General features: G+C 37.5%; 1 protein-coding gene across 1 annotated transcript in view; it reads right to left on the bottom strand.

Annotated features, from left to right (window-relative positions):
* MAN1A1 (mannosidase alpha class 1A member 1) overlaps positions 1 to 12,901 on the bottom strand; it is a 181,397-nt gene that overhangs the window by 64,778 nt on the left and 103,718 nt on the right. The window contains exon 6 of the mRNA XM_004597577.3: positions 10,560 to 10,654. Coding sequence (XP_004597634.2) covers positions 10,560 to 10,654 — 95 coding nt within the window. The remainder of the gene's footprint in view (positions 1 to 10,559; positions 10,655 to 12,901) is intronic.

Raw genomic sequence — 12,901 nt, 5'->3', positions numbered from 1 at the left:
GAGCGTAAAGCTAAATGACATCTAGATACTTATTGTTTATGGCAGTAGCCTCCGAGGCTCAGCCGAGGACTGTTAATTAGTGTGAAAGTAGAAACTGGAAAAGCTGTTTCTAAATTTTTTATCAAAAATAAGAGAAAAGCTTTATTAAATATGTATGCTGTTCCCATACCCTGGTGCTTTGAGAAACGTTATACAGAAATGACATGGCATTCCCCCAGACTCTGTAATGAGAATTTGACAACGAGACCCTTACTCCAATAACTTTCAGAGACTTCTGAGGTGTTCTGGCCTATGAACCACCAAAGCCATTATCACCAAAGCCATTAATTTTAGAATCTCAAATATTTACAATGTGAAATAGGTATAATATGATAATGTTTTGTGAAGAGCTAGAAAGAGTTTTAAGAGATTTTAATAACATATTTTTTTTACGAAACATCTAATTCTTATTCATTAAACAAGTTGTTATTTTACAAAAAGAAAGGTGTCCATACAGTTCCTGGTAACTGACTGTATCTAAAAAGATGAAACATGAAGAAACAACATAATCTAGCATTGGAAAACAGAGGTGAGAATTTAACAAATTCCCTGGTTATTTCTGCTGTCTTTTCTTTTTGCTGATCTGTCTAAAGCATAAGCAACAATTATAAGAACTGGCACTGCCAGATCCTGGAAAAAATTATAGCAAATCTAAAATTTAATAATTCATCATTTTCCACTGTTCATTTGATGAGCGTCTATCAGGAGTAAAAAGGCACCAGAGTGACAGTTTCTGGGGACAGAGCGGGCGTACAAGGCAAGACATTCTACATCCTTCAGGTCAGACAGAATGTCAAAGCAGTGGTACAGGGCATAGAAGAGCAGATGTAACAGAATACACAAGGACGTGTAAAATATCTTTGTTTAACACTTTTGAGAATTTCTATAAAACTATGTGCTCTAAAGGCATAGCAAGTAGACTCAATTTTATTTTAGAGGAATGCAAAAAATCCAAGTTACTTGTCCAATGTACTCAAACACAGCTATTGGAAATAATACCCAATGGAGCTGGTGTGATGGCATAGCTAACCCTCCACCTATGTTGCTTGCAACCTGTATGGACACCAGTTCATGTGCCTACTACTCCACTTTCAATCTAGATCTCAGCTAATGGTCTGAGAAAGCAGTGGGGGGTGGCTCAAGTTGCTGGAAGAAGCTCCTAGCTCCCAGATTCAGACTGGCTCAACTTTGGCCATTGTGGCCATTTGGGGAGTGAACCAGTGCGTGCAAGATCTCTCTCTCTCTCTCTCCCTCTTTCTGTAATCCTTTCAAATAAAAACAAATAAACAAATAGACAAATGATATCGACTTAAAATAGCTTATGCAATTTTTGTTGTATTTCTGGGGGTTGGGAAGAACAGATGGATTCATGCTAAATTTTGAAAAACTGTTCACTGATAAAGCCATTACAGTAATTGCACTGGGTCTTTTTATTAATTTGTCACAATTAAGTCAATAAGCGCCTTACTGATGTCCGATTAGTTTTGAAAGTGATTATCTTAAGAACTTGGCTTAATTGGAAACCTCTCAATCTCCAAAGTACATTAAACTCTTAGTTGCATCTCAAAATTGTTCAACATATGCAAGTCAATTACCAATAATCATTGTTTTGTACAAGTGTTCCACAAAAACTACAGCATGACATGACAAAGAAGGAAAGAGACATTGAGTTAATAATGCTAACCTCCAAAAGCTAGTTTTCAGGATCAAAGGACAACAGGAACATTCACACAACATCTCCCTGCATCTGGGTCTGTCACTGAAAACTGAGTAAAGGAATGCAGACAACTCCCCACCTGACAATGAAGAAAATTTGTCATGATTGCTAAATCACCAAATTGTATTGCCTGTACAAGCCCAGCTGCACATTAATTTCCAGATCCATAAATTACAATTAATTCGTAGTACTGCTCCATCACTTTTCCTTTTCCAGTTAATAAAAGAGCTGGCAATCAATTATTGTGCATCCCATTTTCCAGAACAGATCAACTATAGCTATTAGTGCACATACAGGAAAATGGAGTGCTTAATGTACCCCTGAATTATGAAGTCTCTAAAAATCGCTGGCTGTCATCAAAGTATTTCTTATTGACCTTCCAATTTCCACTTGAAGATTTAATGTAGCAAGTTCAATATTTGCAATGATTAACAAGTGCGAGGGCTGCTAAGGTGCTTGGATACCTGAACTGCTTTTCAAACACCTATTCAAACTGTTTCATAAACTTTGAAATTAAACTTTATTAATCAGATATTTGAAAGGTTTACCCCTACCAGAACAACATAAGCCTGGTCTTAAAATTAATCACAGTAAAATTGACTGTTGGCCTATTAAAAACCCGGAGAAGTCAAGTCCTTCAAAGATTATTCCATTGCTGGTCTGTGAAAAAGAGTACGGATTTATGCGTTCTGACTTGTTCCTAATCTAAGGTCTGTATGCAGCATAAATTTCAAGTTGTCAAGGCTGATTCTCCAATTCTGTGAGCAGACAGAACAAAGCCGACTCTGTAAAGCATCGGCTCTGTGTGTCTGAAAAAAGTTGAGATGAAAGCCACTTCGGAGTTTTGTTGCACTGAAATAACTATTACTGTGCTTACATGAAATCTTCCCAGTGAAGGAACTGCCTCAACAGGGGCAGATGCTGTGGGGAAGGCAGTGCTCATTTTTAACGATCCATTCTCACGTGCTGTACACCAAAGCTCTAAAGGCCTCAGACTGAAGGGTAAGGAAGGCATCCTAACCTCACTGCAAGTTTTTTTTTTTTTTAATGAAATAAGTAACTCTTTTTGGATAAGTTGTTTCTAAATTATCCACATACCACTCCTGATACAATTCTGCACTTTCATTATCTGTATTTCACATGTTGAAATCCCAACGCCCCCCCCCACAAGCCTTCTGGAAACAGAAAAAATATTTAAAAGTATGTCAGGTGTGGATAAGTGAATCATGAATCAGACAGATTCTCCACTCACCTGTCCATTTCCTGTCCCTCCTCTTCAGTAAGTATGTATGTAAACAGGACTTCAGAGAGAAGGAGGAAGCAGAGGCTTGAGGAAGACATGGGGACCCCAAATACTGTGTACCGAGGCTTATATTGTCTGCTGATCTCACAGAGAGTAAAAGACTCTTTAAAAACTGATTTACCAGGCAATGCTTTCATTAGAACCAGTAAGGTGGGAGGAAGAGAAGTCCAGGCATTCTGAAGCTCTTCAAATCCCCCTGCTTCACAGGGCATGACTAAGAACATCAAAGCACCCTAGGCTCATCCTCGCTGTCCCTTATGTCTTCATCAAGGAGGCACAACACACGTTCAACCTAAGTCTCGTTACCCTTATTGTACCCTGCAACAAATTAATCCTTCTCATTTGGACAACCTACTTAGCACCTGGCAGAGTACAGTGCTACAAGGTTTGGTGAGGAGTTAAAATGGTACCAGAAAGCGCCTGGCTTCCCCACCAGCTCATCAGGAGGGAGGACAATGCTTGTCTTTGCTTTGGCCTTGTTTTACCCTTATATGCAGGGGGCCACGTCAACAACTGCTTATAAAAGTCACTTTGCTGAAACTACAAACATGAGTTTTGGGAAACAGTTTTTCATTTTATCAGTCATGCTGAAGTTTTCAATAAAAATGATTTTCTTTTCTTCTTCTTTTTTTAATTAAAATGACCCAAAGTTTGCTTTCTGGACTTACTGGCTTACACATAAGAAGGAGAAACAGATTATGTAAACTCTTCTTGGGCTATTCATGTTTGGAATTAGATGCTTTCAAGAAGCAGTAAAGTGCTCAGACTTAAGTAGAAATTTTGTATGATGATTAACGAAAGTATAATAATGGGAGACAGTGGAGTCCACTGCCTCGCTGAGCAAGTAAGAGATGTGGAAGATTTGAATAAATTCTCATGATTTAGGCTGTCCTAAGAGTTCTCAAAATGTGCTCTTGGACCACCAGCAACAGCTTCTGGAACAGCTCAGATCTGGCTAGAAAAATGAATTACTGAACTATATTCAACATCTGCTAAATCGGAAACTTTGTAATACACATCTGAACAAGCTATCCTGGCAAGTTTTGTAGATACTTAAATTTGAAAAGGATGGTTCTATTATACGTGAGTATGTTCAAACAAATGTTCCAGTATTTTTCTGTTTTGGTAATTGAACTGATCTGAATGGAAAGGGAAGAGTTTTCGAAGGCCAACTGAGAAAAGAAATGAAGCTATCTTAAGGTAAATATTAGAACTGAAGAAATGATTCTCAACCTTAGCTGAAGTTTAGAATATTCCTAATGGCTTTTTAAAAAAATGCCTAACGTTGAAACAGACTGAGGGAAGTGAGGGAAGATGGGGTCTCAATGACACCAAGCAAAAATTTTTCAGTTGTTTGAAAGCACTGGGAAGGCTGAGAATCACTGATTACCAAGCTGCCACCACACAGCCCCTTAGCAGAACAGTTCAGAAAATGGAAAAGAGTGGTAAGATATTTTTGGAAGGAATACACTTATCCATAGACTGAATTTGTACCATATTAATTAGGTATTAGTTGGCATGGAGGACTTGGGGAAAGAATACAATATTTTGCTTTAGGGAGCAAATTCTGTTTTATCCTGAAGATTGAACCGCAAATGAAAAACAGAAACAATAAATGACTGAGCAGGTGTCACCGCCATCCTACATGGAGCATGGAGATATTCCAGATTTCCACCAGTTTCAGCAATCACCACTTCCCTCCCTGAAATAGGAAAGTGTGACTAGATCTTGCAGATAGGATAAGAGTACCTGATGGATTGAAATCTGAAGACCAACATAACCACGTTACCTGTGTAATCTATTTCACAAAAATATACCAAGAACAGGCCAGAAATGAAAAATAATTCCAAAATACATAAATTTTACAGTACTTTTCCATGTTTAAAATGTTTTGATTATATTAACTAGATTTACATAAGTCTTACATTAGGGTAGATATTACTATTACTGCTATTTTAGTTTTACATGTGAGAAGACACATTTGAATAGTCAAGAAAATTATCCAAGGCCTCAGGCCATACTGGTAATACTAATAAATAAAAACTTTGACTATGGTCATAATCTAATCTCTTGTATTTTTTTACATGTCACTATTAAAACCCCAAGGTATGGTTGGTTACAATTTCCAGCAGATACAGCAACTGAATGTATGAACGAAAATATAATAAAACACCCAATCAAGGGGGACACAACTCGTAAAGATGTCTAGTATTTTAATACTTGGAAAGGTATGATCTCCTTGTCAGTTTTCCTGAGTTGGAAGAACTTGTCTTTGAACTCTTAACAGATCTATAAACATATAAATAAAATATAACTAAAAGATTAAGCTTTGATTTTTATACTCAGGTTTGTATCACTACTATGTTTTTAGGATAATTAGGTAATATTTTCATTTTTGCTTCTTAGATAAATAGCAAATCATTGGATCAGTTAACTCTTAAGGGGAGAAAATATTCTTACTGATTTTTTAATACTATTCCCATGATGTTGATGTATGAAACCATATTCTGCTACATTTTAAAACATAATGTGCTTCCTTCAAACTTGAAATCACACATTTTGAAAAATCATTGGCAAATCTAATAATGTACAAATCTATTGTTCAGCAGTCAGGTAAAAGCTTAAGATACATAGGAACATTTTAAAAAAGATTTATTCTAGACTGTCTTTATAGTAAATGACTGCTAAAACTAGCTGTTCAAAACTGTTAAATGAAACATAAGAATAAAAAAGAAAATCCAATGAAAAATAATGTATGGATTTAAAAAAAGCTAACCAACTATAACTTACTACTTAAGCACTTTATACCATTCAAGTATTAAGAAACAATAATAAGACTATCTCCTTTTGTTAAAATACACATGCCACACATCTCACACAAGACAGGGTTTCACTACTAGAATTCATCCAGTTACACACAACTTTTAATTAGGCCATATTTTAGTTAAAGAAAAAATATTGTCTATATCAACAATGCCATTAAACACTGTTGCTGAAGGACTGTACTGTTGTAATAATATTGGGGAAAGCATTGTAGGAGGATGGGGAGAAGGAAAATCTGTGTCAATAAAATCATCATGAAAAATTTAAAAAAATTTTAAAATTTGCAATTTAACTGTAAACGCCAATGTAACTAATGGCATTGTATATGTTTCCAGATGACTGGTGCATTCAGTAAGGAAAGCTTCACAAAATAAGTAAACAAAACCAGGAGAAGGAGCTGTGTCTTAGCCGTGTCCCGACAGACTCCTGAGACTCGGAACAGAGACGAGCCATTTCCAAGCACACCGCAGAGGATGTTCAGGAAGCGCACACACTGCACACCATTGTACTAGTTCATACAACCACTTGGCAAATGTCACTGCAGAAAAATCCACAAAAAAGTGATAAAGAGTATACAGCTAAAACCAACTCATTTATCAAGAAAGACAGAATAATTACAGACTGCAGTGCCCCATGATAGAAATGAGTAATGGGGACATTAACTACTTTATTTTGAATTAAGATGCATTTTAGAAAACCTCAAATCTAAGAAATCTACTCCACATAGACTTGAATTACCTCTTGAAATATGGAAATGGTGAAATGCTTGATTTTTAAATCTTAAACCATAGAAATGATTCTTCTGCATTGAACTGAAGAAGAAAAGGGCTAGGACCTCTTGCTAACAGTGACAAAATCAGACATCAAATTTGACATTTTCAAATTAGGGAAACTGAGTTCTACCTATTAGAAAGGCAATGTCTTTCTTTGGTTAGGGATACATGACCTACACACAGTCATCTAAGATCATACTGGCGCAGCAAGGATGCTCGTTTACTCGTCTACTCGTGTATGTTTAGGATTCCTTGGTTACTAAATCACAATTTCACTTACACAATTTAATCTACACCTAAAAATATCACCTCTTGAATTAAGAGTTTGCTATGGGGCAGGTATTGTGGCTCGGCATGTGAAGCTGCCTCTTGGTGCATCACATACAGGAGTGCCAGGAATTAAGTCCTTCCTCTGCTTCTAATCCCAGTTCCCTGCTAAAATCCTTGGGAGGCAACAGATGATGGCCCAGGAAACTGGGGTCTTAGTGATCCAGATGGAGACCCTGGCTTCCTGGCTTTAGCCTACCCTGATCTGGGAATTCGTAACAGGCATCTCGGGAGGGAGTAGATCAGAAGATGAAAGCTATCTCTCCCTATCTTTGCCTTTCAAATAAACAAACAGATCTTTAAAAACATGAATTTATTATAGATATGGCAGACAGGCAGTCTGAAAACACTTTTTCCTCTGAACAGATTCTGAGATAGAATTCTTAATGTAAAATCTGGATAATTATTTAGGTTCTCTACCCATTTTTGGCTTGCAAAAATACTGCAATCCAGTTTGGTTTGTTGGTGTTTTGGCTCCAAATATGTAAGTCTTCTCAATTCTAAATACTACTTCTTGTCTCTCCTTGGCACTGACCATCTTACAATTGCCAACTATACGTGTGAGTACATAATATAAAATATAAAATAAGCACTGTGTTTTACCAAACAGGCTGTGAATTCCCCTAGTGGAAAATAAGTCTGTTATCTTCTTGAATAAAGTGAATTAGCAAATCTTTCCAGGACTTAGTTGGAGCTTTCATCACAGCAGGCACTCAAACAAATGATTATACTTGACAAGGAAAAGGTAAAGAAATCAACTATCTTTAGGCAATAACCTGAATACTAGAGAAATGTGAACAGATAATGCCAGTGAGTTCTTACAGATGTAGGCAGAGTGGCATCTATACTTATTTTCAAAACTGAGAGGGCAAACTGGAATTAGGATCATGCAGCCACCACTGATGTTCAGTGCCTCTCACACTCTAGCCAAGAGTTTCAGAACCAGCCAAAGAATACCAGCTGCGCTCAGGCTTCCATCTACAAACACTCCTGTATTCTGAGAAGGTAAGTAAGAAAATACAATGTTGTCAGACATATTTTTTCCCCTCTTCCTTGAAAGGTTTCCTGGTAACAGTCTTCAAAAACCAGAAAAAAAAAAAAAAAAAAGCTTTAGCTGTCCCCTTCACCTTGGCTCATTCTGTGAGAACACAGAGATTCAGAGGAAACAACAGTTATGTGTAGATAACAGTAATAGCAATAATATCATAGAAAATAACATCATAGAGAAATAATATCATAGAAAGCCGTGAAATGTTTTATTCCCCTACAGAAAAAAAAAATTAAGATGGCAAATCAGCTAGATTAGGAAGGATAGTGGATTCAGTGAACACATTCAACTGGGTGGACGACAGAAAGCATTTTGGTAAATTGATATTATTAACAATGCTTGGCAATATTATTGTCAATGCTTATTGTTTTAATTTGGACAGTTTCAATGTTATTGAGTAAGTGGAATTAAGAGTTGATAACTTAAAAAAAAGGGGGGGATAATTTATAAGGGCCAGGATAACTTTTTAGGAGCTGGCACAATGGTGCAGAGTAAAGCTGCCGCCTGTACCAGACAGTCCTGGATCAAGACCCATCTGTGCCACCTCCAACCCAGCTCCCTGCTAATGCATCTGGGAAAGCAATGGAGGACGACCCAAGTGCTAGAGTCCCTGCACCCATGTGAGAGGGCTGGATTAACATCCTGGATCCCAGCTGGGCCTGGCCCAGCCCTAGCTCTTCTGGCCATTTGGGGGAGTGAACCAGTGCATGGAAGACCTCTTTGTCTCTCCACCTCTAAATTTGCCTTTCAAATAAATAAAATGAATATTTAAAAAAAAATGAGTGGATAAGTTACAAAAATTACACAAGTTGTCAGGAAGAAACTAATAGTGCTTCCATCTGCTTCAAAGTATTTACCTAATTTCACCAAGTTTAAATAGAAAACATCAGAAAATATATAACGTGAGACGATGTTATTATTATTTTTTTACTATACATAGTTTTCCTACAATCTTTGGAATTCAGAAGTTGTAATGTGAAGTACTGTCCAAAATGAGGTGTTATACAAAATCTCAATGTCTGCTCATTCTTGACAGGTACAGAAATTCAGTAAGTAATGGTTAGGCACTCTTTCCTGTACTGAAAAACACCTGCATGTTATTATAAGGGTAACCGTAACTAAGGAAAAATCTACTTTGCTATTTGAAATTAACACCAAGTAAAGGCCATACTCAATTTGATGTACTTATTTCAGGAGAGGCCAGAACTCATAAAATAATATCAACATCTTGGGCTTCAGGAGAAATTCCAACCTGCCTCCAGATCAAACTGAGACCTTTCCCTGTCTTTAAGTACTGTAATCTCTAAGCTCATAGAGAATGTGCTAGGGTTTGTTAAAAGGAAAAGGCAGCTCCTCAGACATCACACTGTGCAACAAAGAACAACCACACTTGAAACTGAATGAGTAGTGTGGCCTCTCTCCATCTCATTGCCTGACTACCACTGTCATGTTGCCCAACAAATGTTCTCAAACCCCCTGCTATGCACAGTGTCAGGATGCTTTCAAGTACAGATGCACAACACAAATGAAAACAAAGTATCGTATTTTATGAATTTATTCACTATTCAGTTATTATTTACATAATTATTCATGACTAATTGTAGGACAAAATTTACATGAAATAAATAATAAGAAATCTACCTTACTCATATCAAACCACTCTGAACACACTCTTGGCTTTTCCAAAATAAGAAAGCCATTTCATTGTGTATGTATGTAATGTGTACATAAACATCTGAGTACATATTCTAGTTCTACTCCTTCGTTACTGTATAACGTTAGATGAACTTATCTTTCTATGACTTGAGTTCTCAATGAGTGAAACAGAGATAACGTTATTGGCCTTACTGAATTATTGTGATGATTATATATATGGTAACACAAGCAAACAGCTTACCACATTTGTGATGATAATAATGCCTATCATAATCACAATTATAATCATCATCGCAAAGACACAAATACAATTACTAGCTTAGGGGAAGATGAAGTACAGAGGGAGATTTAAGACAAAACAGTTTATTAATGAAATGTGAAATGAATAAACTCCCACAAAAATCCAAGTTACTCCCTGGGAGAACAGCAGAAGTTGGGTCAGCCCAGGATTTTTGTGGGAGCCTTATTCCTATGTACTTGGTATCCCCGGGCTCTCCATGTAGAGGGGACAGGCAGGTGAGACTGATCAAGGCCTTTTCCTCCTTCCAGGCTCATTAGGCCCATTCCTTATAGAGGAGTTTGAGTGGTCCCAGTGTGTTATCTCTGCAATGTCTCTGACCAGTTGACTAATAAAATAATGGAATAATGAAAACCTCCAAACACATTTGCTTGCACGGCTCTGGTGGGGTCATGCTCTCCCACGCTAGGGACTGCGGCTATGGAACACTGAAATTGAACAAGTACAGATCCCAAGAATCTCAATGGATTCTGTCACCTACAGAGAACAAGCAATTTTCATTTAGTGTCTATATGTTAGACTACAATCTTGAACGCTTTACTTTAGAATATGTTGTTGAAAATGAGGAGTTTTACCTTTTTATATTCAGCAATGCCCAAGGTATTCCTGAGGGAGTTTGAAATGCAGGGAGCAATTTTATCCCAAGTTCCACTGCTTTCTTTCGAAATATCTGAAAAGTTAAGGCAAATAAGTTACTGCAGCAAGCAAAACAAAATGTACTATGCTATTATATTACATTTAGCATTTTTTTATTTCAAAATTTTCTTTACCTAAAAAAAAATCAAATTAATAGAATTACCTGGCAAAGTTGCAATTATCCAAAGGTTTTTGGGGTATTTATTCTCAGTCTTGGTTTCAGGTGAGATTCATATGGGGAGGTGTTAATGCTAGCAGTGTGTGGGGCTCATGATTGAGATTCTAATTTCTAAGGTTTGGGGCTCCCGGATCAAGGCATCACAGCTGACACCAAGTGAGGTACAAGCTCAGAAACTCTGCTATTGGAGACCAGTCCTGGGCTTTGAATGGAATCTGGTCCTACCCCGTCATTGGCACTGCTATTTACTGGCGAGCGGTGAAAGGAGATGTTTTAGAAAACATATCATCACATGTAATCTTTACATTCCTCTGTGCCCTGCAGCTGTAACTCTCTCTGATATTAATTATAGGTTTTGTGGAAAATACAAAGTTAAATTAGGTAAAGAGTCTGCCTAGATTTAAGCAGGAAAGACACACACATGAAACCTTATAATTATTTGGATGGATTTAGTAAAGCTGTACACAGGTCAAAGCAGATGAGGAATCTATTACAGCTAATAACACTGGTGTGGGACATGAGGAGAGCAGAGAGCACCTCTGAGGGATCAGCTAAGCACAGATGGAGACAACTAGGGCCCTACAGAGTGAACAGGTATGGGGGAGCTTGCTTAACAATAACAAAAAAAGGTGTCGGGGGAGGACAGGTAAATACTGTTGAGTATCTATAGCATGGGTTAAAAGTCCTAAAGAGTCACAAATGAAGGCTAAGATTTGTATTCTGTTAATATGTGGGGCATCCAATGTAGAACTATACTTTAGGATAATTAATTAAATGACATTTATTCATAGTTTTAGGCCCAAAGGAAAGCACTAACTTACACTCTTTGAAAGAAGACTGCCACAGACTTGCCTGCAACAGCTGTGGCAGGATTCTTACCCATCTCCTTAGCATGGTGGGCTGGGATCTTATTATTTCCTTCTGTCTCCACAAGTAAGTAACGAGTGAGAAGGGCTGGAGGAGGCCCAAAGACTAGGGAGAATGGCAAAGGTGAAGGCCTTTCTCAGCCAGAAGGGAAGCAATGACTTATGGGCAAGGTTTACATTTGCACTGGAGGGAAGGGTCCAGCCTCAAATCCCTGATTTTAGACCTGAACCTCTGAACAGAGAATTACAGGTATTTAGCCTGGGCTAGCAGACTAAAATGTTTTTTATGAACACTAATACTGAGGTTACTTTCAAATCCTACTCTTTTAGAATCTAATCCTCATTCAGTAACAACTGGGTTGACAACTAATTTAGAGAAACTGACATTCCTTGTATGCAAATAAGGATACACACATCTGTAGTATAAAAAAGCATTTTTAAAAAAGGGAGAGAAAGACAAAACAGACCAGAAGGGATATTCTCCCTTTTTCTCTACCCCACCTTGGATAATTCTAGATTGTCTTTTCTTGTAAGGTTCTAGCCAATCACTACCCAACCATCTGTTGACTTTCTGGTTTCCTCCCAACTTTTTAAACTGTTAATTAACTCCTTTTCAAGAGACTCACATAAGACAGAAGTAAAACTATGTAATTAAAACACCGTCTTAGATCTAACCATATGGCATGGGAGTTAAGGACTCAGGCTCTGAAGGCACAATGCTTGTGTCTGAATCTCAGCTCAACTTTTCCAAACTGGATTATCCTGGGCAAGATTCTCAATCTCTTTGCTGTAAGCTTCCTTATCTACAAATGAAGACAATAATAGCACTAGTTTTTAAAAGGGTGTGAAAAGCAATAATGAAACTAACCCATTTAAAGACCTTAGGAAGCACAGCAGTCTCCCTAAAAGGGTAGTTGTAATTTTTATACTGGCAATTAACAAAGGTATTTCCCCAACAACTACCCCTTTTCAATAATTGAAACTCTTCTTTTTAAAATAATGGTTTCTTTATTTGAAAGAGTTACACACAGAGAGAAAGACAGAAAGAAGGGGAGAGAGAGAGAGAGAGAGAGAGAGAGAGAGAGAGAGAGAGAGAGAGAGAGATTCCAGCTGTTTGTTGACTCCCCAAATGGCCACATTGAATGGAGCTGGGCTAGTCTGAAGTAATGAGCAGGAAACAGGGCTCCCCTGCAGACAAAAGGGTTCCAAACACTTGGGCCATCTTCTGCTGCTTTCC

Source organism: Ochotona princeps, chromosome 1, assembly GCF_030435755.1.
Source record: "Ochotona princeps isolate mOchPri1 chromosome 1, mOchPri1.hap1, whole genome shotgun sequence".
Classification (NCBI taxonomy): domain Eukaryota; kingdom Metazoa; phylum Chordata; class Mammalia; order Lagomorpha; family Ochotonidae; genus Ochotona; species Ochotona princeps.
This window is presented reverse-complemented; position numbering and strand designations above follow the sequence as displayed.